This window comes from Canis lupus, chromosome 24, assembly GCF_048164855.1.
Source record: "Canis lupus baileyi chromosome 24, mCanLup2.hap1, whole genome shotgun sequence".
Classification (NCBI taxonomy): domain Eukaryota; kingdom Metazoa; phylum Chordata; class Mammalia; order Carnivora; family Canidae; genus Canis; species Canis lupus.
The window spans coordinates 44,768,438-44,795,464 of NC_132861.1; the positions used below are offsets into that span (position 1 = coordinate 44,768,438).

General features: G+C 48.1%; 1 protein-coding gene, 1 long non-coding RNA gene and 1 pseudogene across 2 annotated transcripts; 2 read left to right on the top strand and 1 right to left on the bottom strand.

Moving 5' to 3' along the window:
- Positions 1-1,430: 1,430 nt before the first annotated feature.
- LOC140616163 (uncharacterized) lies at positions 1,431-18,003 on the bottom strand. Its single transcript, XR_012016692.1, has 4 exons — positions 17,844-18,003; positions 7,616-7,677; positions 5,728-5,852; positions 1,431-1,850 (listed from the first exon to the last, which is right to left on the bottom strand). It is a non-coding gene; the product is annotated as an uncharacterized lncRNA (long non-coding RNA).
- On the top strand, positions 4,391-5,153 carry LOC140616162 (cofilin-1 pseudogene; annotated as a pseudogene).
- On the top strand, positions 14,295-24,281 carry C24H2orf72 (chromosome 24 C2orf72 homolog). Its single transcript, XM_072796651.1, has 3 exons — positions 14,295-14,940; positions 17,876-17,989; positions 21,647-24,281. Exons 1-3 carry the CDS (start codon positions 14,331-14,333, stop codon positions 21,784-21,786), a joined length of 864 nt encoding a protein of 287 aa, XP_072652752.1. The 5' UTR covers positions 14,295-14,330; the 3' UTR covers positions 21,787-24,281.
- The last annotated feature ends 2,746 nt before the right edge of the window (positions 24,282-27,027 follow it).

Here is a 27,027-nt window from a genome sequence, read left to right on the forward strand (position 1 = left end):
GAGCCAGATGCGGGACTAGATCCCAGGACCCTGGAATCACACCCTGAGCTGAAGGCAGACACTCAACCCTGAGCCACCCAGGTGTCCCTCATCTATTAGCTTTTTAGCTAAGTTTCTTGGTGGTGTTTCTATCCTTAATTTTTTTTTCTAGAAACTGAAACATGCATCTTTAACTTATCCATGGTGTTGTATTTAAGCCTGCCTGCCATGGCCCCCAACATCACTTACTCCCTGTGGACTGCCTCTCAGCCTGGAATCTGTTTATTCATGCATTCATCTATCAGATACACACTTCATGAGCAGCAGGATAAAGCAGGAATAGGGTGCCAGGTCTCAAGCAAGGCATGAATAGAAAGAGAGTTGGCCCCTTTCACCCCCAGAAGTGACAAGGCAATGTAATCATTAAGACCAACATAAGATGATGCTGTCACTGTAGAAAGGGAGTCCTTATAAGGATAAAGCCAGACACTTTCTTCAGTCATCTCCCAAGCAGTTCTGGTCAGCTAGATCTGAGCAAGTTGGGCTACCTGCACAAAAGGCACAGCCAAAGTCATTGAACTAGAAAAGCCAGAAAGATTACCAGTGATGTGGAGTCAATTTTCCACATTGGTGCATCTGAGGATGACTTAAGAGCATCTTGAAAGCATTGGTGCACAGGTTCAGTGTAAGGTTGTGGACAGAAGAACCCCTTTTTTTTTTTTTTTAAGATTTTACTTATTTATTTGAGAGACAGTGACAGAGAGAGGATGAGCAGGGGGAAAGGGAAAAGCAGACTCCCTGCTGAGCATAGAGCTGGAATCAGAACTAGATCTTAGGACCCTGAGATTATGACCTGAGCCAAAAGCAGACGCTTAACCAACCGAGCCACCCAGGCATCCAGAAGTACTTCTTATAATTGTAGAAAAGTTTGCAACATGAGGGCACTGATTAAAATAAAGTATGGTTAATCATATATATAAAACTATTTGGCCTTTTGAAATGATGTCTGTCTATAGATGTTGACATGGGGAGATATCCAAAATATATGGTCCGGTGAGAAAAAGCAAGTATCAGGACACAATGTACAGTGTGGTATCATTTGCATAAATGTGTTATGGGCTGTGAGATATATAATAGGAAGCACAGAGTAGAGACTGTGTCTAGTTTTAAACAATGCTATATTCCAGGATATAACACAGAGACTTGCACATAGTAGGCTCTCAATATATATTCATGGAATAAAGCAAGCACTTTGTTTAAAACTTGGAAAGCTGATCTTCTAGTTGCTAATAATAAAAAACTGGGCAATATTTTCTTTTTATTGTCCTGATTTTCTGCTTTTTTTTTCCTACAAGAAACGGGTTGAATAGAGGATTATAACCACTGCCTCAGAATTATCCCAGAATGAATACATAAATTCCTCTGTACACACTGGGTTTTTTTATTTTATTTTATTTTTATTTATTTTTTAGAGGGGGGAGGGGCAGAGGGAGAGGAAGAAAGAGAATCTCAAGGAGTCTCCACGTGGGGCCCAATGTGGGGCCATGAGGACCTGAACCGAAACCAAGAGTCAAACACTTGACTGACTGAGCCACCCAGGTGCCTTGCAAACATACTGTTTTTAGGTTTTTGTTATATGCGTTGGTGGCTGAGAGAGTTAGCATTTCCTTGACTACAGATTGGTCTTCTCAAGTTTGCCTCAAGAAAGACAAACCAGGGATCCCTGGGTGGCGCAGCGGTTTGGCGCTTGCCTTTGGCTCAGGGCGCGATCCTGGAGACCCGGGATCGAGTCCCACGTCGGGCTCCCGGTGCATGGAGCCTGCTTCTCTCTCTGCCTGTGTCTCTGCCTCTCTCTCTCTCTCTGTGTGTGACTATCATAAATAAAAAATAAAAATAAAAAAAAATAAAAAACTTTAAAAGAAAGACAAACCAGTGACTTTGGGTGTTCATTTGTCCCAGATCTATAGCAAAGAAAAAAGAAAAAAAAATTCTAAAGACTCAAAATGCTTGGAATTCTTGTTAGAGGATTATAAAACTTAATGAGGACATGAGCTTCTGAATCCCATTCCACTACTCAGAGAATAAAGAGAAGTTCATAATAATTGTGTTAGGTATTAAGTAAACATCAGGTGGAAGAAGAGGAGTTTAGCAAGAATGCAAAAGGATGAAAATTCTTTCCAACACAGTGATCACAGGAGTGGTGACAAAATGATTATTCTCAAAGACTGAAATGAAAACTGCAAACCCAATAAAATCCCTGAGCTTCCCAGATTAGAGGATATCACAGAGTTCAGTACAAGGATCCAAGTGAAAATATAACACTATAAATATTTTATATGTATCTTTGTTTTTACCTTTCTCTGACTAAAAAATAAAGAAAAAAACATTTAAGCTTGCTTACAAAATGTTCCAATAAAATACTTAAAAAAAAAAAATCACAGGAAACGGGTGCTGGGTGGCTCAGTTGATTAAGCATCTGCCTTCAGCCCAGGTCAGGATCTCAGGGTCTTGGGACCAAGCCCACATCTCATCAGGCTCTTGAGGAGTGAGGAGCCCACATCTTCCTCTCTCTTTGCCCCTCCCCTCCATTCATATGCACGCGCTCTCTCTCTCTCTCTCTCTCTCTCAAATAATCTTTTTTTATTTTAAGTCATTAGTAAGAAGGGAAAATTAGATTAGGTGAAATAATGTGGAGCGAGAGATAAGATTAATACATAAAATGTTTATCATGAAAATCCTCTACACTTGCTAGATATGGGCCACGATTTGACTCTGAGCTTCCTTGCAGCCCACTCAAAGAAAGAAACAAGGCCAGCCATATTACTCACAATGTTCATTAGATATAAACAAATCAGGTGCTTAATTCCAAGACCAGAAAGGAATTTCTTCTATATGCTTTCATACAATGGGCTTTCATAGGAATGCCTGGGTAGCTCAGTGGTTGAGCACCTGCCTTCGGCCCAGAGTGTGATCCTGGTGTCCGGGGATCAAGTCCCACATCGGGCTCCCTGCATGGAATCTGCTTCTCTCTCTGCCTCTCTCTCTCTGTCTCTCATGAACAAATAAATAAAATCTCAAAAAAGGGGGAGGGGCTTTGTAATACAGAGAACAAGGCCCTAAAAATATCCTTATTATAAATAAAACAATGAGTACCATAGGGTTGGCATCGACAGCTGCCTTTCTTTAAGTCAACGGCATGACTCCATGTAGGTTCAAACAAAACAATCCCAGGCACCTCAGGGCAGAGAGCATGTGATCATCCAAGATGTAATATTCAATCTCAAATAAATGCTAACAAGGGCTAGAGCCCTCACGCATGACTGAATGTGTGACTCCCATTCAGACAAGTCTTCCTAAATGTTGTTTAATTCAACCAAATGTTTGCTAAGTATCAAACAAGAGTGAGTTTGAGGTTGCGGCTGTGATATGACAAGGACCCTTAATGTTCTGTGTTGCCAGTTAAGAGCAGACCTCATGTTTAAACAGGCAGCTGAGCTGAGGGCACAGTTAACAACCTCTTCTGAAAGTCAAGGAGCCTGAACAGAGATCTCCAGATGTCCCCCCACAGAGGGGGGCTAGGTAGGACCAGGCAGGGCCACTTTGGTTTCACCCTCACATACAAATGACAAACACCTCAAATTCTAAGGCTAGTGTTCCAGATCTTTTCAGGTCCAAGAACTATTTTTAAGGCTCCCCCCCACCAAACATGTATAATAATTATAACTTTGGAACAGGCTGAGTCAAAAATATATAAAATGACAGACTCCTTTTTAAAATTATGCATATAATAAATGTTCATTGTAGAAAATAATTGTAACTATGTATGGTAACTGATATTAACTAGAATTATTATTTTGAAATATATACAAATGTTGAATTATTATGTTGTATATCTGAAACTAGTATGTTATGTGTCGACCATACCTCAATAAAGAAGAAAGAGAGAAGGGCCCCTGGGTGGCTTAGCAATTAAGCATCTGCCTTCGACTCAGGGCATGATCCTGGAGTCTCAGGGGCTCCCTGCATGGAGCCTGCTTCTCCCTCCACCTATGTCTCTGCCTCTCATGAATAAATAAATAAAATCTTTAAAGAGAGAGAGAGAGAGAGACCCAACTACATAGATAAGCAATGAGCAAAGATAAAAATCACCAATATTTTGGCAGCCCAGCCTCTATTCCTCTCTGTGGAAGTCAAAGGTGAATCAATTACTCTCTCATTCAGCTTCTTTATAACTAGGACATTGTCATGTAACATAAACTTAGCCAATTAGGTACTCCTGCTAAGGACTTTGAATTGTGAAGGAGTGATGCAAAGGTCCTGTGGTCAGCCAGGTAATACAGTGGCTGCAGCAGAGTTAAGAGTTTAACAGCATGGGTTCAGTCAGATCCCAGCAGCACCTGCAGTGGCTCTCATCTCTTCTGACCCTTTTTGCTATCTCCCTTTCGCTTCCGGAAACACGGCCTCTGGCGTGGCGGTTTCTGACGGTGTCATCAAAGTGTTTAATGACATGAAGGTGCATAAGCCTTCAACACCAGAAGAGGTGAAGAAGCGCAAGAAGGCAGTACTTTTCTGCCTGAGCGAGGACAAGAACATCATCCTTGAGGAGGGCAAGGAGATCCTGGTAGGTGATGTGGGCCAGACTGTAAATGACCCCTACGCCACTTTTGTCAAGATGCTATCTACCAGACAAGGACTGCCGCTATGCCCTCTATGACGCAACCTATGAGACCAGGGAGAGCAAGAAGGAGGACCTGGTGTTTATCTTCTGAGCACCCAAGTCTGCACCCCTTAAGAGCAAAATATTTATGCCAGCTCCAAGGATGCCATCAAGAAAAAGCTGACTGGGATCAAGCATTAATTACAAGCAAACTGTTATGAGGAGGTCAAGGACCGCTGCACCCTGGCAGAGAAACTGGGGGGCAGTGCTGTCATCTCTCTGGAGGGCAAGCCTTTGTGAGCCCCCTCCAGCCCCCTGCCTGGAGCATCTGGCAGCCCCAGACCTGTCCATGGGGGTTGTAGCCTGCCCCCTTCCTGCCAGACTGGAGGGGCTGGGGGGATCCCAGCAGCGGGAAGGCAATCCCTTCACCCCAGTTGCCAAACAGCCCCCTCACCCCCTGGACCTTCCTCCGCCCTCTATCCCTGACAGTTCTGTCTTTCTCAAACCATTTTTTTAAAAGATTTTATTTATTTATGAGCAACACAGCAGAGAGGAGAGAGAGAAAGAGGCAGAGACACAGGCAGAGGGAGAAGCAGGCTCCATGCAGGGAGCCCAATGTGGGACTCGATCCCAGGTCCCCAGGATCAGGCCCTGGGCTGAACGCGGCATTAAACCCCTGAGCCACCTGGGCTGCCCTCTCAAACCATTTTTGATCTTCTGATTCCTCTTGGGTTGAAGCAGACCAAGTTCCCCCCAGGCACCCCAGTTTGGCGGGAGCCTGTATTTTTTTAATGACACCCCAGTTCCCCACCTGTTCCTCCCTTTTCCTATGCTGCCAACTTCTAACTGCAATAGTGACTCTGGGCTTATCTGTTTAGTTCTGTGTATAAATGGAATGTTGTGGAGATGACCCTTCCTTGCGCTGCCTCCCCTTTTCCCCTGGTCTTGGCACTTATGGAAACAGGACCAGTAAGGGACCTTCAATTAAAAAACAACAACAACAACAACACACACAACAATTAAAAAAAAAAAAAAGAGTTTAACAGCATAATCCTGAGGGGCCAGCAGAAATAATGCCAAAGCCAGCATACCGGGCAGACTGTTTTGGGGAGGATACTGCCATTGAAATAGTCTCTGATTTCAGCAGAAGGTCCCAGGGTGGCTTCTCTGATATGTCAGTTCGCAGCCCCTTGAATTGAATGGAGACTGGGTCCCCCTTGGGAAAAAAAAATAACATCAAAAATGTATTCTGCTTATCTTGCTCCTGCTTTTCCTACAGGGGATTTGACCACACATCAGGGAAACTGTGCCCTGGGGAAAGGAATGAACCAGAACTTTCAGGGGTTTTGGAATACAGCACAGACCAACAGTAATCCTAGGGGAACCAGAACACTGCCAGGCTGAGTGATAAATGGAGCTTTGGTGGGAGTCCTGCTCATAGGAGGACTGCTGGAATCCTGAACCTGTTACTTCTCCAGTGCCTCAGTATAAGCTTGGAATAGATATCCTAAACCTAAGCAGAATCCACACATTGGTTCTATGATCCAAAAGTAAGGGCTATTATGGGAAGGGCAAAGGAGAAGCCCCAGGAGTCTCCCTCCCCAACAAACAGTAAACTTGAAGGGAAATCAAGGCCCAGAAGGGAACATAGCTATTAGTATCACTGTGAATGAGTTGAAGGGGTGTGCGTGTGTGTGTGCATGTGTGTGTGCATGTGTGTGCGTGTGTGTGTGTGTATGGGGGGATGACACCTCTTACCATCCTACATAACTCTCCTCTCTGATCAGAAGCATAGGGAGGGAATGAACAGCAGTAAGTCTCCTCCATTTTGCTTCTAGACTTTGTGCTGGATGGGCCTTGACCATCTCGCTGCCCTACAGGGCATCATGCTGGTTCACTGCATTGATGACATTGTGCTTAGACTTGGTGAGGTGCCTCAGATGCTCTCATGGTTCACGGGTTCACTGAGTTTCCCCAAATATTATCAACAATTCGTAGAAAGATATTGATTCCTGGGCCTTTCCCTCATCGTGGCAAGATAGCTGCTGCAGGTCCAAATATCAAATCCACACAACACTGTCCCGAACAAGAAGGAAGATGATGGTCTAAAAAGGCACCTTCCCTAGTCAGGCAAGAAAATCTTTCCCAGAAGTCTCTCCAGGGGACTTCCTCTAGTCGGATTGGCTAGAATTGAGTCACATACCCACTCCAAAACCAATCACCAACAAAGAGAGGCAGGAGTGTCATAGGTGGCTTAATTTACTAGTGATTCAACCCCTGGCCCTCTATAAAAAAGAAAGAAAGAAAGAAAGAAAGAAAGAAAGAAAGAAAGAAAGAAAGAAAGAAAGAAAGAAAGAAAGAAAGAAAGAAAGAAAGAAAGAAAGAAAGAGGAAGGAAGGAAGGAAGGAAGGAAGGAAGGAAGGAAGGAAGGAAGAAGGAAAAAGGAAAAGAAGAAAAAGGAAAGAAGGAAAGAAAAGGAAAGAAGGAAAGAAAAAGGAAAGAAGAAAAAAATCAGGGCTCAGTGAGCATGGAGTGGCAGTAAGGAGGGAACTAACTAATGTCTGTCACAGCCAGTACCCTTGTCCTGTCACTGTCCAGTTGAAAACAAATCTAAACAAAATTGTCAATGAAGGCACAGAAATCATCCTTGTAAGGGAACGGTAGCATAGCTTCTAGATTTGTGCTCCCCAATATGATAGCTACTAGCTATCTGGGGCTATTTAAATTTAACTTAGAATTATTTAAAATTAAATAAAAATTTAAATACAGTGCCTCGGTCACACTAGCCACATGGCAAGTGCTCAATAGTCACCAGTGGCTAGTGGCTACTGCTAGAGGCCCCCTTGCCTTTGCCCAGCACAACCTGAGAATGGGAAGCTGAGCAGCCTTGAAGCCAGTAATCCCAGAAGCTTTCTGACCTGGTGAGCCACATTCAACATACAGGTCTGGCAACGAAACCCTGCATTTTGGGGCACTTACCAGACCCATCCTGACTGAATCTTCCATTAATCTCTCTGGGCAGGAGACATGCTGGCCAGGAGCTGGTTTGAGCAAATAATGTTATCATAAGGTTAATATTTAATGGTTACTTTGTCCTACACCAGGTGGGCGTCCTCTGAAGAATGATCATGAAGTCACCCACGGCACGCATCCCCAAAACACACATTCTTTCTGTATCTCATCAGCCTCTCTAAGGGACTAAGGGGTGGCAGAGAGTATACAGACGAGACATATAGGTACAGGGCAGGGAGTCCATGGTGAGCACTGCCCCTCAGGTCCACCCCATGGGCACAGCCAATGTGCTACTTGATTGTCTGTCAAGGGGTGTACGTGCTGAGCCCTGGCTGAGGAAAGGTTATCCTGTGATAACCCTCTTCTGATCCACTCTAACCTCAAGAGGACTGACAATTAAGGTGTCACCTTGAGTGAAGTTGGTATATTCGGATCCTCAGAGAGGCAAAGGCCCCACTCAGCTCTTAGAGACCACTTCCTGGCCACTCTCTGCCAGTGCCATTCTCCTGCAAGGCTGGGTCTTGGGAGACTCATGCTCACACTCTAACTTGACGTGGACAGGGAAATTTTAAAGGAGGACCAAGTTGAGTGGATTTGAGGTCACCCTATGTCATTGCAGCCTGGGTCAGCTGCTGTTTCCCTCCCTTCTGGGCCCGAGGCTCAGATGCCAGCAGATCCTCATAAAGTCACCTTGAGGCCAAGGCCAGGGCAGCAGGTGCAGACAGCCTCGCCAGGGTTGCCTGCTGAAGCTGCATTTCACCAACACTACTCTGGGCTGAAGCTTCAGACATGCTGGCAATGCTCAGGCGAGCTTGTCACCTGCTCCTGGATGCCAGGCAGAGCTGGCTGGTGTCCCTGCCTTTGCCTGGATGCTCTTTTATCTGTTACTCCCAGGTCTCCCACGTGCGCCCCTCGCGGGGGGGGGGTGATGGGGTCAGATGCTCAAGCACAGGCTCAGTGCACATTTCTGCAGATGGAGGATTGCCTGCCTGCCCAACTGCCTCAGCCAGTGCAGGTGTGCCCTGGAGGGCCTGCCCACCTCTCCTCCTGACACCAGGAACCCATCCTGGGCCCAGCAAGGGTATAGTAGGGATTAGAGCTAGGGCCTTTCTGCCTGGCCATCTTAACAGACCTCCATCAGACCTTCATTTACCTAAAGCTCAGACGAAACTGAGATGCCTGACCCTCATAAGAACACCAGCTGCCACGGAGATCTGCATTCCCAGTACCAGGAACCAGCCCTGGCCCGGTGGGCGATGAAAGGCAGCAGAATACATCACTCAGAAATGTGCCACTTTGGCATGTAGATTATTTGAGGGGAAAGCAATCAAGACCCAAAAGGCTCAGGAAAAGCTTTTTACTTCTTTAATGGACTAGAAGAATTGAGATAGGGAGAGAGAGAGCTGTTACCAGAGATTTTTTTTTTTTTTTTTTTTTTTTTCAGTCAGAGAGACTTACCTGCATGGCCACACCAATATCTGATTACCAAACATCTGCTCTTCTCATCTTCCTGTGACTTGTCCTCCTCCCTCTGGAGCCCCAGGCCCCTGTCCATTCCTTTTTTTTTTTTTTTTTCCTTTTAAGATTTTATCTATTTATTCATGAGAGACACACAGAGAGAGGCAGAGACATAGGCAGAGGCAGAAGGAGGCTCCCTAAGGGGAACCCGATGTGGAACTCGATCCCAGGACCCCGGGATCATGACCGAAGCCAAAGGCAGATGCTCAACCACTGAGCCACCCAAGTGCCCCCCTTCCTTAGCTCAGGATGGCATGTGAGCCTCAATTGTCCCACTGCCTTTGAGTCTTACGTCTTTGTGGGTGTCAGTATAGATGTAATTAAATGCATTTGCTCCTGTTAATCTGCCTTATGTTAATTTAATTATTAGACCAGCCAAAGAACCTAGAAGGGAAGAAAGGAAGATGTTCCACCTTGACAACAAGGAAATGAAGTCCTGGTCCAGTGGTCCCCTCGTGGTCATCCCACAGCCAGGACACAGCACAGGTGGTGCTCCACTATCAGACCCAAGTCTCGAAACCTCCTCCTGCCCCTGCCTCTGGGTCCTGGGGACTCCCCCAACTTCCTAACCCTTTTCATGGTCTTCCTCACATGTAAGATCTTTCTCTCTCTATTGGGCTTCCTCAGGAGCCCATACACTCTCCCCAGGTCCCACCGTCCTCATAGCTCTGAAAACAATTGTTTTAGGGGAGAAGGGAGAGCAAGGAAAGATGTGAAGAAAGACGGATGGGGAAGGGAAAAAAAGTGATTGGACAGGACAAGGGAGAAGAGGAGGGGAGGGAGGTGCAGGGGAGATGGGGGAGGGAGGAGGAAGGGGGGAGGGAGGAAGGAAGGACCGCAAGAGAGACAGAGAGGAGGACAAAGGAGGTACCACCCAAAACCAGACCAAGATCACTCCTTTTTCAAATCATCACTTTCTCATAACTCTTCCCACCAAGTTCTGTTTGCGGGACCCCAGGGAAGTAAATAGTTTCAGAAACCCCATTTGCACTTTGCATCTTCACTGAAAAACAGAGAAATCAGAAAAAGCCTGTTTTTTTATGATATTTTCGAGGGTGTGGACAGAGAGGAGGAAAAATGATCTTGGCCTCCCGCCTTTTTTTTTTTTTTTTTTTTTAAGGTTTTCGTAGTTTCCTGTTAATTTAATACCTGAACCTTTGACATGTAAATAACACAGGTAAAGATCAACTTCACCGGCCCTGGACTCCGACCTTTGTTTAACATCCACCCTCTCTCTGATTAATCCTCCATCCCATCTCTGGAAGGTTGGGAATTGTTACCTGTAAATTTAATGCCCAAGAATCAATAGCTTGAGGCAGAGCACATTGGTTTTATTTTTATTTTTTAAAGATTTTATTTATTTATTTACGAGAGACACACACAGAGAGAGGCAGAGACACAGGCAGAAGGAGAAGCAGGCTCCATGTAGGGTACCTGATGTGGGACTCGATCCTCGGACTCCAGGATCACGCCCTGGGCCAAAGGCGGCACTAAACCCCTGAGCCACCCAGGCTGCCCGCACATTGGTTTTAGACAAGCCTTGTAAGACAGTCCAAAACTAAGAGCAGTTCTCTGGACAGCTGCTGTGTCTTCCCCTCTGTCCTCAGAGAGGTGACCTTGATGGGGTCAATGCCCTTTCCATCCACTTGGTAGGACTCCCACCGGCTTTGTCACAGCTGCAGCTTATATGTATGTACCCGGGCTGTGTATTGCTGGCATCGCAAGGCACCATTTACTTAGACAAAAATGATTTAAACAAGTGATTGAATCTCTCCTACTATTGTTGAGCACACCTGTATTTATTTCTTTTCTTGTTGGAGTGTTTCCTCTAATGGTGTTTTCAAAGACGGGCTCTATGTGAGAAACCTGATCCTTTAAATACCTGATAAATCAGCCAGAAATCAAAATCTAGGTTCAAAGTTCTTTCTCTGTAATACTCGAAAAATATTATGCAACTATCATCTTAAATCCAGCATTGCTGTTAAGAAATCTGAAGTCAATCTGATTTTTGTTCATTCCTCAACCTTTTGCTATCTAGATGCCTGGAATACAGATGTGATGGCTGGTGCTTTCATAGCCAGTTTGGATTATGAAGATGAATTGGGGTGGGGGGGCATGACTGGATTGAAACTAGAGTCCTCAGGGTGCCTAGGTGGCTCAGTGGTCGAGCGTCTGCCTTTGGCTCAGGTCGTGATCCCGCGGTTCTGGGATGGAGTCCCGCATCAGGCTCCCCACAGAGAGCCTGCTTCTCCCTCTGCCTATGTCTCTGCCTCTCCTTCTGTACCTCTCATGAATAAATAAAGTCTTAAAAAAAAAAAAAGAAAGAAAGAAACCTGAGTCCTCAAAGAACTAGTGATACAAAGCTACACTAATGGCCATGCCATGAACGGTCCACTTCCACACTTCTCCAAAAGGTTAAAATAAACTTACACTGTGTTTGTGAGTCTCTGCTATTTATTAGTAGCTATTATTTGGAGTCTGTGCTATTAGCATCAGAAATGAATCTTAATTCATGTATTATGTAAATCTGCTTTGTCTTAAACTTTCCAAAGTCTGGTCAGTTTTCCCAATGATCGATATTGTCTTGGATATCAGCTACCTTGGCTACCTAGAAAGAGGCTTAAGCCTAAATTTTACCTAGTATCCTCCCTCCTGGGGAGTTTAAAGAAGTGGAGGAGAGGCAGTGAGGACAGGGGAATTGCCTCTGGCATTACAATGCAAATTTGGCTACCCCCCAAGTGCCTCTGACCCCCCCAATATTTACCAGGCACCTTTCTCAGGAAACTTCTGGGCACTCTCCCCTGGCCACTACTCTTCTCATGAGCTGGGTCATGTGGTTGGAATGTCCTGACCCAGGCAGGGGGAAGAAGGGCCAGGACTGCTTGGGGCTGCCAGGTCTGGTTGTTCTAAGCTTCTAACCCCAGGCTGATGTTACCATTCCTGGCTAGCGCAACTCTTTCCTGCCTCGGAGCACCGTGGCAGTGATGGTGATAAGGCTGGGGCTGGGACTAGGCAATGATCTATCCAAGCCAATGTAGGCAGAAAAAAGCACGTTTGTTATAAGACATTCACTGAGCCTATTCCCCTCTATAGCACCCAGCTCTCGTGTGCAAGGGGCTGTTGTTGGTTCCCACATTCCATGACTCAACCACCTGCTGCCTCTGAGGAGGTAGGAATGGGGGGAGGGGTGCAGGTTCTCAAGGTTTTTACATTCCTTTCTTAATCCTCATCAAGATGTGCTTCTGTGAAGAAAAAAAAAAAAGATGTGCTTCTGTGGCATCTTCAGGATTATACCCCCAGGAAGAGGCCAGCATCTCTAGAGGCTGGATTGTCAGCCTACATTACTTTTCTCATAGCACTGATCACCCATTGAAGCTGTTGTTTATGTGTTTATTTGTTTCTCTCTCTCTCTACCAGCCCTCACTAGACCAGCCCCTCCATGAAGGTAGGAATCTGGCCTGTTCCCAGCTGTCTCCCTAGCACTGGGCACAGTACACAGCAGAGATGCTCAAGAAATACAGGTTGGGGGCAGCGCGGTGGCTCAGCGGTTTAGCGCCTTCAGCCCAGGGCCTGATCCTGGAGACCCCGATCAAGTCCCACATCCGGCTCCCTGCGTGGAGCCTGCTTCTCCCTCTCCCTGTGTCTCTGCATCTCTCTCTCTCTCTCTGTGTCTCTCATGAATAAATAAATAAAATCTTAAAAAAAAAGTTAAAAAAAAATAAATACAGGTTGAGTGAATCACCCTGATTCTGGCCCAGGGCTTCTTGCTTCAAATCTTGGGTTTTTCCCCACCCAAGCCCCTGGATCTCTGCCCCGAGCGAAGACGATACATAGAGGGAAGAGGTTTATATTAACTAGACCTGCAACAAGGATATGGTGTCTTCACTCCAAACATTGGCTAAAACAACTGCTGGATAATTAGGCTTAAAGCAGGGCTGCCTGTATATCTTTAAATCCCCACTGTTTGCACACAGTTAGTGCTCAAAAAAAGGTGTGTTTTATTGAATAGACATACAAATTCTCCAGGAGGAGATATTTCAGCATAATTATAGAGGAAAGGAAATAGGGTAACTGAAGAGCAGATTGGGGGTGATATGGAGGAGAGAGCTGAGCATGAACATGCTCTTGACCCAAAGGGGTCATTGGTCTATCCAGTGTAACAGGGCACAAGTAAAGAGCTTTGACCAGCACTGTTCAGTGCTGCAGCCACGAACTGCATGCAGCTATTTACTCTTAATTAAAATTAAATCAAATGTAAAATTTAGCTTCTCAGTTGCACTAACCAGATTTCAAGTAATAATAGCCACAGGGAGCTCCTGGCTACTGCATTGGACAGTATAGATAACATATAACGTGTCATCATCAAAGAATGTTGCATTGGACAAAGCTGACCTAGATCCTTGGAATTAACAGAACTTCATCTCTGCTTCTAACCTGGCCTACTGACATCCTCTTGTCACCCTCTACAGACCCCCGCCCCCCAGGTCCCGGTACCATCAGCGCCCCCATCTGCCTTCCTGAGCTTTCTGCTCTACAGGAAGTGATACTGTCCTCCTGGTTTTCACCCCACAGCGCCCTGTGGGTAGTAAGTATTTGTTGAAGTAAGGAGCCCTCGATTAGCTTTTGCTAAATGCTTAAGGCCCAAGAGGTGAAGTCAGTGACAGGAGAGAAGACCTCCCTGCTTCCCCTCTTTTCTCACCACCCTCCCCCCTCCCCGCACTCCCTTTCCTGGGGCCCCCACCAACACGCCAAAGCGGCACAGCTGCAGAAGCTCCAGTGCCCAAACTACACGGATTCACGGCAGTGTCTGCTCCGCGTGTCCAAACGATCTACGTCTTTGTTCCCACGATAATTTTCTGTCCTCCTTCACCTTTGGCGGCCCTGCACCTAGTGGGTGCTCAGGAAGTGTTCGTTAAATGTATGGATGAACCGGTGCGCGGACGGACGCACAGACCGACGACCGGATGGACGGCTCGGCGCCCCGCGGCGGCCACCCGGGCCGCGGGAGCAGCCGCCCCCAGGCCCCCGCGCGGCCCGCGGGCCGGGGGGCGGGCGGGGCTGGGCCCTCGGGGGCGTGTCCTCCGGGCCCGGCGCCGGCGCCCCGAGAGGCGCGCTGCTGGCGCCGCAGGGCCCGGGCGGCCGCGGAGGGCGGGCGGCGGCGAGCATGGAGCGCGAGCTGGAGGAGCTGGCGGCGCGGCCCGCGCTCCCGGCCGGGCCGCCCTTCCAGGCGCTGGTGGAGGCGGCGGGCGGCCGCGGGCAGGTGCTGCTGGTGGGCGAGCTGTGGGAGCGCGAGCAGAGCCGCGCGCTGCTGCGGGACTTCGCCCGGGCCGTGTTCCCGCCCGAGCCAGCCGCGGGCAAGCCGGGCGGCGCGGGGGCCGGGGCGCCGGGGGCGCCGGGGGCGCGGGGGGCGCAGGGGGCGCCCGGGACGGCGGGGGCGCGCGCCATCCGCTCGCCGCTCGTCTTCGTGCTGTGCCGCGCGTCCTCGCTGACCGCCCGGGAGCCGCGGCGCCGCCTGCGGGAGATGCTGCGGGACGTGCGCGGCCGCCGGCGGGCGGGCGCGGCGCTGGTCGGGGTGCTGGTGGCCGAGGCCGGCCCGGAGGACGCGGCGGCGCCCGGCTTGCGGCTCCTGGAGGCGCTGCTGCGCGCGGTGTTCGGCCGCCAGGCGGGGGGCCCCGTGCAGGCGGCCGCCTACTGCCCCGGCCACCCGGCCTCCAGCCTGGCCGTCCAGGCGGCCGCCTGCAGGGCGCTGCAAGCCGCCGGGCCCGCGCGACCAGGTGAGACCCCGGGGCCCCGAGGGCGCGGGCGGGCGGCGGCTGGGGGAGGCCCCCCAGGCTGGAACTCCTTAGGCCAGCTTCCCTCCTCGCGCACCACGGGAAACTGAGGCCCCGGGAGGGGAGGTGCCTCACACGCGGCCTCCCAGCTAGAGCCGAGCGGGGCCTGGGCACGGGGTCCGCTCTGTTCCGGAAGGATCCAGAGAGCCTCAGAGACGCAGGGGCTTGGGAAAGCCGAGCCGACCAGCTCAGGGCAGGAAAGTTGATGGAGAGAGGGTGGGACCGTGCTGGGAGCTGGAGGGAGGCAGAGCAGGTGAGAAAGCCTCTGGAGGTCCGAGTTCCAAGGTGGGAAGGGGAACAGAACAGGGACCAGGGGTTTGGCGGTGCCTGGAGCTGCTAGACGCTGTGCAGCCAGGGATGCGGCGCTGGAGGCTCAGCGTGGAAGCACCACACAGGGTCAGAGGGAGAAGATAAGGAATAGATGCCAGGACTTGGAGGTGTGGGGAAAGGGTGTGGGCGACTGAAGGCCCAGAATCCTTCTTGGCCACCCACTCTGGTCGTGCACCCACTGCTGCTCTCCACCTTCTGAAGCGTGGAAGAGGAGAGTGAGGGGCTGTCATCAGCAGAAGTGTCAGAACTCTTCCACCCTGGTGCAGAAGGTTTCACAAGAGCCTTTCCGGATTTTAGGATTAAAATACTGACATTGAGTACAGCTGGATCTGGCAAAGCTGAGAGGAGCAGGATTGTTGTTGCTCTCCCGGATGTCTTCCCGACCCCACCTTCCCAGCACCTGCTGCCCTCCGCCCAAGCTCTCCAGCCTCCCCTTCTAACAGCTAAAGAGTTAAGGAAGGCAGAGACTGTGTTCTGCTCCTCTGAGCATTGGTGTGTTAACCAGAAACTGAGAGATGCCGAGGCTTTCAGGGGGCCTTTTCCAGCAAGGAGACTTGGTACCTCTGATGTCACAAACGTTCCAGAGCTACCAGCTAGCTTGGCCTGCCTGGGTGAAGACCATGCATCTCAGCCCTAGAGCTTGCCCCAACCTATGCACGACCCCCCAACCCCGCCCCATGCCTACAACTTTCTGTTGAGTCTGTGGTAGGAGCTAAACTTGAAACTCTATAACCAGTATCCTGAAAGACATAGGGCATGTCCTGAGGTGGATTGTTATTGTGATTGTTGCCAGCCCTTTCACTGACCCCGCCCTATGAGGGAAAGGAGGGACTTTAATACAACCAGATTTTCTGCTCCTAATGAGCTGGAACCTAGAAGATTGAGTTCTTAGTCTCTTAGTCCTCTCCCATTCTCTAGGAACATTTTTTTTTTTTTAAGATTTTCTTTATTTATTTATTTACTTATTTATTTATGAGAGACACAGAAAGAGGCAGAGACGCAGGCAGAGGGAGGATAAGCAGGCTCCATGCAAGGAGCCCCATGTGGGACTCAATCCCCGAAATCTGGGATCACGCCCTGAGCCAAAAGCAGCTGCTCAACCGCTGAGCCACCTAGGCGTTCCTCTAGGAACAACTTTTAATTCCCCAGAGCCAAGTGTGCCCTAGCCTCCTTGTACACCTTGCAGTTGCCTTGAATAACAACCTGCTTCTCCCTCTTCACCTGACCAATCCCATCAAGAGATTTGGGACTGAACTTCCTCCTCCAGGAAGTCTTCCCTGGCCCTCCCCACTCCCACTTGTAAATTTGCGAGGGAAATCCCAGAACTCTTAACCACCTGGTTTTGTCACTTCCCTTTTGTGTGTTTAATCATTATACCCATTTCCCAACACCTTGCCCTGCATGCAGAATCCTTGCCTCCTTTTATATTTTTATTTTTAAAAGATTTCTATCTATTCATTCATGAGAGACACAGAGAGAGAGAAGCAGAGACACAGGCAGAGGGAGAAGCAGGCTCCACGCAGGGAGCCCGATGCGGGACTCGATCCTGGGACTCCAGGATCATGCCCCAGGCTGAAGGCAGGCTCCAAACCACTGAACCACCCAGGGCTCCCCTCCTTGCCTCCTTTTAAATACTAACACTTAGGAAATCTTAACACTTTGCAGAGGAATCATTCTCTACTTTTTAAACTCGTTTCTACTTTTATAAAAACATCCTTAACAACGTGAAACCTTCCATTAATGACCAAAAGTCATGAGTGTAATCATAACTCACTGTCCACTGGTTTCCTCGGGACTTTTGCAGAGTGGACAGCGCCATGGATTCATGTTGCTAAGGTTTTGCTAGCAACTGCATCTGGCTTTTTAAAGTTTTCCAATCTCTTTCCTCACTGCCTGCTGGCTGTTCTTTTAGGTTGCCGATCCTTGGCAGTGACCTTTTACCTAGTTTATGTGCTTAATCCGGTTGAGGATCCTAATCCTAATCCAACAAAGGATCCAGTTTTATTAGGAGTGGGTGCAAAGAAAGAGTAAATAGGTCCTGAGTGAGGATTTATGAACAGGACATTTTGTGTTCCAGTTGGCCTTATTCCAGAGTTGGGGCTCTCAGATGCTGAGTGGTACTATAATAAGGAAACTAGACTGAACATGTGATTGTTTTATAGTAATTATCAGAAAGATTAAATCTGTTCCCATTGAGAAACAGTTTGAACTAAAACTTGGGGAAATTTCTGCTCTTTGAGTATAATCTTTGGTCCTGTGTAATTATTACTGGTTTCCTGTCATTTTTGTCACTACAGCTTCCCCAACATGGTACGTATATCATAGGGTTTTGTGAGGATAAAGTATAGCAATCTTTTTTCAGGGCGGGGGTCAATTTTGGAAATACAAAAACTCCACCCCCTTCACAAATCAGAATCTTTGTTTTTTGACCCAGACAGTTGAAACTAGGGCAGTTGATAATTGAAGCTCTTGGATTGCTGAACAGAAAATCTCCCAGTCCTGTCAAACATGCTCACCTGCTGCGTCTGGGACTTTGTGTTCTTTCTAGCAGCAGGACCCGGGGAGAGACCGGGCCTCCCAGCACTGCTGGCATGCTTTTCCTGGGGTCCCTGGAGCCGGGGGAAGGATCCAGATGCCAGCTCCCCTAGTGACCCAGCTCAGGGTGAGTGTGCTGCCTTCCTGGCTTACTGGACCCTTGGGACTAGGTGCTTGGGATTCTGGGAATGGTCATGTGTACACAGGGATCTAAGAGATAGAGTTGACCAATATCCAAGGTGGAACACTTATCGTGTACAGGGTGTGGAGGTGAGTGATGTGAGGTGCTCTTGTACCAGGCAAAGGGCACACAGCCCCCCAGCAGGGCTCTAGCCCCATGTGTCTCTCACCAATGAAGGCAGCTGGTGTGGGTAGGTCTGGAATGCAGGTGTCCGCCCCATGCATGCCCCAAGCACGGTGGGGTGCTTGGCGCCAGACTCATTCCATCCTCTTGTGAGGATCCAGGGAGTATCAGGGACAAGTGACATTGGAGCTAGGGGCTGGAAAATGGGAAGACTTGGAGAGGAAGTGGTATGAACGAAGGCTTGGCAGTGGCATGATGTCACACTCAGAGAAGGAGCCCCTGTTGGGAGTGCTGGGGTTGAGGTACAGGAGACTGGTAGGGCTGAGGAGAGTTGGGACCAAACCAGGACCCTGGATCCAAGTCTTTCCAGAATAGTGAGCTGTTGGCCATTTCTGAGCAGGGGTGACCAGATTGGGAGCATTTTGGAGAGGTGACAAGGCAGGGAGAGACAAGAGGCAGAGCCGGTGAGGAGGGCACTGTGTAGTCCCAGGAGGAACAGCAGGCAGCCTGGACCCAACGCTGGCAGTCTGGAAACAGAGAGGCAGGAACTTAGCCGGAAACCATTTTTAGGGGAGGATCGTCAGGCTACTAAAGGGAGAAGCAGGGGAAAGACAGTTGTTCGAAGTCCACAGGAGCACCCAGTAGGCATTGAAGCTGTTGTGACAGAGATAGGGATCCCTGGGGGAGTAAGTTGTAACCCGCTAAACGTGTGTGGCCCACACCCCCAAAGTGTACGGAACAGTACAGCTCTGTCACAGAAACAACGGGCAGTGTTTTAAAACAAACCTTTATTGTGTCCCTTATGTTTACAAAAATCATTAGGCGAGGTGTCAGCCTTCCCTCGGCACAGAACACGTTACTACAAACTCAGTGGCTTAAAACAACACCCGTTAATTCCTCTGGATTTCCGTGGGTCAGGAGTCCGGGCAGGGCTTAGCCGGGCCTTCTGTTCGGGGGCTCCCAAGGCCTCATTCCTTCCTGGAGCGAGTCCTGCAGGCTCACGTGGCTGTGGGCAGAGTCCGCTTCTTCGCTGCCTTCCCGGTGGCTGTCAGCTGGGCCTGTGCCCGCTCTCATGGCCAGCCCTCCGCATGGCTCTCAACACAGCAACGGCTTCTTCAATTAGCGGGAGACTTGGTGGTCACCTACAGTGTCAGCCACAGGAGTGACTCACTTTTGTCATATATGGTACCCGAATCAAGGGAGTGACTATCCCATCATATTCACAGGTCCCATCCACACTGAAAGGAGGCGATTATACAGGATGAGCACGCCAAGGGGTGGAAATCTTAGGGGTCATCTTAGAATTCAGCCTATCACAGGTGAAAGCTCAAGAAATTTGAAAAAGGAGAACAAATATTAAAATCATTTGCTTAGGGATCCCTGGGTGGTGCAGTGGTTTAGCGCCTGCCTTTGGCCCAGGGCACGATCCTGGAGACCCGGGATCGAATCCCATGTCGGGCTCCCGGTGCATGGAGCCTGCTTCTCCCTCTGCCTATGTCTCTGCCTCTCTCTCTCTCTTTGTGTGACTATCATAAATAAAAATTAAAAAAAAAAATCATTTGCTTAATTCCGTCACTCAAAAAACTATCATATGTATTTTGGCACAGATCATTCTGTCCCTCTGTCCATGTAGCTCCTTGTGCTACTTAAATTGTAATAAATACACTTCTAGGGGCACCTGGGTGGCTCAGCAGTTGAGCATCTGCCGTTGACTCAGGTTGTGATGCCAGGGTCCTGGGATCGAGTCTTACATTGGGTTCCTTGCAGGAAGCCTGCTTCTCCCTCTCTGCCTATGTCTCTGCCTCTATCTCTGTCTCTCATAAATAAATAAATAAGAATCTTTAATAAATAAATAAATACACTTCTATATAATGCATGAGTCATCTGTGAAATGTGTCAGATATTTAAAACATTCAATTGCAAAAATGTTAACTTCAATCTCTCCATCATCATTTTGGATATTTCTGGAAACCGAAGGGAAAAAATAATAAAGTAAAGGAATCTTAAACAATTTTTAAAAAAGATTGTATTTATTTATTCCACACAGAGAGAGACAGAGAGAGAGAGCAGGCACAAGCAGGGGGAGTGGCAGAAGGAGAGGGAGAAGTAGGCTCTACTGAGCTGGGAGCCTGAGGTAGGGCTCCATCCCAGAACCCCAAGAACTGAGCTGAAGGCAGCCGCCTAACAGCTGAGCCACCCAGACTCCCCAGAATCATAAAAAATTTTGCATAAATCTTGGATAACTTCCCTCTCTGTAGTATATACCCAATTTTTCAAAGGTTTTATTTATTTAAGTAATCTCTACTTTGAGTCCCCAGGTGGGACTCAAACTCCCAACCCTGAGATCAAGAGTTGTATGCTCTTTGGACCAATACAGCTAGGTGCCCCTGTAGCATGTAACAAATTATTTACTCTCCAGTAGAAGTGAATGTATTAAAATTGCATTCATGGACTATGCATATGTATCCATAACATATAATAAATAATAGGATCATACGTACAGACATTTATATATACTGTTGTTTTTTTTCTTCTTTTTTTATATATACTGTTTTGGAATCTACTTCCTTCACATAACATTGTGAGTGTGCAATACTCCACGGCAGTAATTACATACCAATAACATCTTTACTCTTTGGGGGGAATGGTAGGTAATTGTAGATTTGCATGCAGTTGTAGGAAATCATACCAAGAGATCCTGTGTACATTTGCCCCAGTTTCCTCCAATAGTAGCATCTTGCAAAACTGTAGGATAATATCACAACTGGGATATTGACATTGAAACAACCCACAGATCTTGTTAAGATTCCCCCAGTTTTACTTGAATTTGTGTGTGTGTGTGTGTGTTTAGTCCTACAGAATTTTGTGTGTCTTTTTAAAAAAATATATTTTATTTATTTGAGAGAGAGAGTGTGAATGAGTAGAGGCTGGGGGCAGAAGGAGAGGGAGAAGCTGACTCTCCACTGAGCAGGGATTATGCATCATTTTTAATGCTTGACTCCCACCATGTGGGTGAGTCATTCAGTCCCTTCATTGGACACTAAATTGGTTAGGATGCTTCTAGCTGCAGGTGGAGAAACCATGACTCCAGCTGGCATAGAGGCAAAAGCATTCAGTATCTCACCTAAAAGATAGTCTAGAGGAAGAGTCAGCTTCAGAGCTGATTGATTCAGGAGCCCAGTGACCCCATCGGGGACCCAGGTTCTCTCTGCTGGGCCACCCTTAGTGTCGTTTCATCTGGGCTGGAAGCCAGGTGGCTGTAGCAGTTCCACTAATTATTCCTAATTATTTCCTTAGGATAAAATCCTAGAAGTGGAATTGGTGGGTCAAAGGGTATGTACATTTTTAAGGTTTTTGATTTGTATTTTACTGTGGTTTTTCAGTAGATATTGACTGGGGCCAACTTCCTCCCTTTCATTCCTAGCTTACTCCCTCATGAACTTGACTTCTGATTGAGCGATTCCTTCCCTTGTGTTTCAGATCACCTCCAGGATCCTGAGGAGGAGCTGTCACTGACAGCTATATGTCCCAACGGAGACTGTGAGGACCCCGGGAAGGGGTCGAGAGCCTGTGATGGACTTGTCCATACTCCTGCTGAGCCCACTGGAGACCCGAGATGAAGGCTGGGCTCCTGGGCTACCCGCACTCTAACCTGCACACTGGGGACTGGCTCTTTCTCACCGAGTTCCCTTGCCTCTATGTTGACCTTGGAATGTTGTAACTACACAGAGGCCCCACCTGTCAGGGGCTGCTGCATTGAACCAGCTAGGGAAACTTATTTTCCTGGAACCTGCCCCCCACCTCAAATTTGCTCACTTTCTGATCACAGTGAGGTTATTTGGTCTTTCTGGACCTCGGTCTTTCTACACCATTGGGACAGATGGCTGTCTACTTTGAGGTTTTGTGGTGCTGTGGCAGCCCATGGTGTGTTGGCATGAGCATCCATCATTTCAAGTGCAACTGGAAAGAACTCTGGATCAGCTGTCATCAGATCAGGAAAGGGTGGGGAGCTTAGACCTGTCATTGAACCTTTGGGGCTTCTGTTTCATACACTTGAGGGACTATGAGCCCAGGGGCTCTCTCTCAACCCAGGGCCAGACTGCCGCTCCAGGTAGCACTGGAAGCTTGTGTATGCATGTGTGAGTTTGAAAGTATAAGTGTGTGTGTGTGTGTGTGTGTGTGTGTGTGTATTGGGAGGAGGGTTACTGTGACTGTGAGGTGCCCCTGGAACTTAGTGAGCTTCTCACAACGTACAGGACAGACTCCAACAGCAAAGACTTATTCCACCCAAATTGCTCATCATGGCACCTTTGAGAAACTCTGGATGAGCCAATCTCTTCTCTCTGAAATTCTAGGAAGTCCCCATCCCCCACCCCAGCAGAGAGGGTTGGGCTTCCTGAGATCTTGGCTGCCAGAGCAAGCTGGAATAAAAGACTGCACTGCTGCCCTGGGGACCTATTGGGTCAAAGCCAAGACATCCACATGCTCTGCATGGCCTCTTTCTTTCTCATGTTGACATTGACTTTCTGTGCCAAATCCTTTGAGAATAAGGATCCTGGGAACTGCCTCCGGCACCAAACAAGAAAGGTAGGGGTATGGATTATAAGGATGTGGGCCTTTATCTCAATCTCAGGCCCTTGTCCAAGGTCAAAGCAGACCCAACCTAGAAGTGCCAAGTTCCTGAATCCTTTTTTCTCTGTTTATGAGTCAGACAGGGTCGATGATATTCCCTTAAAAACCAGGAAAGCCATCTGTTCACTTATAGAAGGAACTCTGCATTACCTCCCTTGCCTTCCTCTCCTGCCCCTGGAGAAATGCGGTCTTTGGAATGGCAAGAGCAGCTCCTGATTTTCCTTGGTAGGAAGCACTGTCTAAGGGAAATAGCTAGATTCATTCATTCGTGCATGATTTGCTCAGCAGACATGCAGTTGGGCTACTATCTACCCAGGATTCTATAAGGTGCCGCATACCTTCTAGTAGTTATGTTGGCTTTCATCTCTGATACCAAAATGTGGAATTGGAAACTTGTGGCTGAGGGGCCATGTGATATCAAGGAGGGTCCCTCCTGGCTCTGTGCTTCAATCTATTCTTCATAATATGCAGCCAGGTTCTATCCTTTCTCTGCCTGGTGGGAATAGTGTGAAGGCAGGCAGGGTGACATCTTATTTGGGGTTGGTTAGTAGCAGGTGTCATTCTAATAATGCAAGGCTTTCTTACCAATAGGTAGACCTGGCTGACCTCCTACACATGAATGAACTCAATTACCACTGATTTTGTTTTAAAAATGGGGAAGCTGGTATTTTTGAAGCTGCTATATTTTTCTATTTCTCTGTTAATTTCTTTGTAATAATTGGGTTGGAGTCTTATTATTTGGTGGGGGGAGGGAGCTTTTATTAAGGTAGGAAATTATATAAGGCAGAAGTTACAAGGCACAGTCTCTGCTGTGTTTAAAATCCTTTTGTATTTGTTGCCAGTATTTGAAACTTGAGAGATTGCCTGTTTAAAAAGCTGGTTTTCTGGGTGGAGGATGGGGCATGCCATTAAATCTGGTTTGCTGTAATCCCCCTGCCCTGGAACCCTCCTCCCACCCATCTAATCCACCCCACCACTGTACTTCACTCATCTATGCCACCTGCCTGGTCCTGGTGGACATTTGAGTTTACAAACCTGTGGCATAAAGGGTGGTATACATATTTTTCATTACTTTCAGTTCCTCTGGTGACTAGTTGAAGAGAGAAGGTCTTTACTGGGATTTGTGTTCTGCTTCCCAACCAGGAAACATGGGACTGAGATACTTTGGGACCCAGGTTGGCTTTTTCGACACATGGCAAAGATAAGCATGATCTTTTTAGGAATAATCTGGTTGATATTTTTTTAGCAGACAGAAGAGTTAGGTGCTGGAAGGGATGACCTTGGTGGTAGGTCTCTTCCCCAAGGACTCTCAGAAGGCATGAAGATTGGGGTGGGCCAGGCGAGGGCCTCCAGGCAAGTCACAGTCGGGGCTGGTGCATATTAATCCTTCTAACATGGCAGTAGTTGTGCTGCTTCTGACTTGGATCAATAATTCCTTGTGTCTAATAAAACCGAATAGTACCTCATTGCTGTCAAATCAAAACCAGAATGGATCTTCCCCTTTATTCCCATAAAGTGTAACCTGCAGGGGTCCTTGGGAACAGGACACCTGGGCAAAAAGCAGGAACTTCTGGAATAGTTTGGCCTAAAGGACTTCCAGTCCTGCCCTGGGTGACATCTCCACAACTCTATTGGCTGGAATGGGAAAACATGTAGCTCAAAAGTAAATGTTTGAAAAGAGATTTTTTTCAAAGATAGCTTTTAACTTGGTGTTTAAGAGGATGTGTGTGTTTGTGCGCACACGGACGAGCACGTTTAACGAGATAAAATGGCCTTGCCTAAGTCTCAGAGGGCCCTTAATAATATTTGTCTCATGTCTCTCCTCTCAAAGTATTTGTCTCCAAGATTGACCACACAAGAGGAGTCCCTTGGTTGTCAAACCAGGAACAGGGCAAACCTGCAAAAGGGCCAAGTGCCAAGGCCCCCAAACCTGTGTGTTCTAAACCAGCCCCCCTTGTCCCAGACAAAGAACCCAGGATGCAAGCTCGGAAAAGGTGATGACCGCCTTATTAATCTGACGGCAGTCTACCCTTCAAAGGTACCACGCCGCGGTGCTGGTTCCCTGTCCTGGGAGGCCTGCACTTTGTCCTGTTTGAATGGCAAACATAACCAGGGTGGTGAAGAGAGTCTTTTGTTTTGTACCCAAGGGCTGCACAACCCCCTTCTGACCTGGTTTTGTGTGTTAGTGGATCAAGGATTGGGACAGACCTTAGCTTGTGTAATCTTAGAGTTCAAAGGAAACCAGGTTCTAGGCAGGGTGGCTGACCAGGATCCTGCATGAATTCCTCAGATGCCTTCGGCCCCTGAGCCAGAGTCCTCTGGTTGTGTTGTACCTGGGGTTGCCTAATTGGGAGCAAAAACAGAGGCTCCCCACTGGGCTATGCTGTGGTTCATGGTCCAAAGGGACCACGGTGTGGAATTGGTCAGGTCCAGAGTCGGCCCTGGGCACTAGGGTCGCTGTGGGTCCAGGGCTTTGGCAAGGGCAAGAGCCCTGTCTGGCTTCCTCCCTGAGCTCCCCAGCCAGCATTCCTGCTGCGGGTGCAGACCCAAGCCTGACTGGTGAAATTCAGAGACCCTCAGGTAGGAGTTCAGATGATCAGTCATAAGTCAGGCTTGTTCTGCTCTACACATATTTGGAGCTTAGTCCTTGTGACCAAGCCCTCATTTTGAGTCCTGATTACCAGGTCTCTTGTCTGGCTGCCCTGTGTTTCTTCTTTCCTTCACTGGTTAATGAGGCCTTCTCAGATCATTACCTCAACTCCAGACTACCCTAACCACCTGCCATCCCATGTATACTGCCCACTCCAGGGCCCCTGGCTACCAGAGCAGCCACTTCAAGCCCCTTGCTTCCTGGCAGGAGGGGGTCTCACTGTTAGCCTCTGCCCCTCAGTCTCATCTGGTTCTTCAGTTCTTCATGTGCCAGCACCAAAGAGCAGGGCCAGACCTGAATGGGGAGGTCAGAGGGAACAAGGCCTCTGGGTAGGTCTAGACCGGTCCTGTTTATGAGAAATCTAACATCAGGCATATATGTAGGTTTAAATTTTCTAGTAGCCACATTAGAAAAAAATAATAAAACCAATGAAATGTAATTATTTTATTTAGCCCAGTATGTCCAAAATAGATAATACTTCAACTTAAATATACAAAAATTTTTAATGTGGGCAGCCCGGGTGGCTCAGAGTTTTAGCGCCGCCTTCAGCCCAGGGTGGGATCCTGGAGACGCGTGATCGAGTCCCATGTCAGGCTCCCTGCATGGAGCCTGCTTCTCCCTCTGCCTGTGTCTCTGCCTCTCTCTCTCTCTCTCTCTCTCTCTCTCTCTGTCTCTCATGAATAAATAAATAAAATCTTTTAAAAAAATTTTTAATGAGACATTTTGCATCTTTGAAATCCTGTGAGACTTTTACCATAACAGCCTAATTCAGACACTACATTTTTACCCAAAATACTTGATCTGTATTTAGATTCCATGAAATTCATAGTTGTTAAAACATTCATATGTCGAGTTGTTCCAAATATACTTGAAAAGCTTCCCATAGCTGAATTGGGGGCCAGTCTTTAAATTTCAATGAAATAAAAAAAATTTTTTTGGAAAGATTTTATTTATTTATTCCTGAGAGACACATAGAAAGAGGCAGAGACATGGAGGGAGAAAAAGGCTCCCTGCGGGGACCCCCATGCGGGACTCCATCCCAGGCCCCCAGGGTCACTACCTGAGCCAACGGCAGACGCCCAACCATTGAGCCACCCAGGTGCTCCGAATTTAAAAATCAGTCCCAGGGGTGCAATAGCCACACTTCGAGTGTTCAGTAGCACCTGTTGTTAGTGGGTACCAGACGTGAAAGAATGAGTCTGTAACAGTGGAAAAGTGGGGGAGACCTGTCTTGAGGGTTCCATGTGGCTCTTCCCACCCCCCAGGCCCCCAGCAAGGAAAGGGCAGTGGCTTCCAGCATCCGCTTGTCAGCTTTGCGGTTGCCCACCGCAGGAGCTGTCCTCCTGGACATGAACCCTAGAAAGAAGTGAGTCCAGCATCTCAGATGGCTTTGAGGGTCCTTTTGTGCCTCAGTCCACCCAGGGCGATTCTGGCCCCACCCAGGCGTTTCCCTCCCACCAAGCTCCCCTCCACCAGGCCCCCCGCCGCAGGCCCGCGTCACCTGCTGCCTTTGCGTTTCTGCAAATGAAAGCAAATGCTTTCACTCTAATAGCAGGTGTCCTGCTTGGTGTACGTGAAG

Excerpts from the sequence above, each read along its gene's own strand:
- C24H2orf72 (XM_072796651.1), top strand. The coding sequence starts at position 14,331 with ATGGAGCGCGAGCTGGAGGAGCTGGCGGCGCGGCCCGCGCTCCCGGCC. Across the intron at positions 14,941-17,875 it reads CGCCGGGCCCGCGCGACCAG|CAGCAGGACCCGGGGAGAGA; the intron begins GTGAGACCCCGG and ends TGTTCTTTCTAG. Across the intron at positions 17,990-21,646 it reads CCCTAGTGACCCAGCTCAGG|ATCACCTCCAGGATCCTGAG; the intron begins GTGAGTGTGCTG and ends CTTGTGTTTCAG.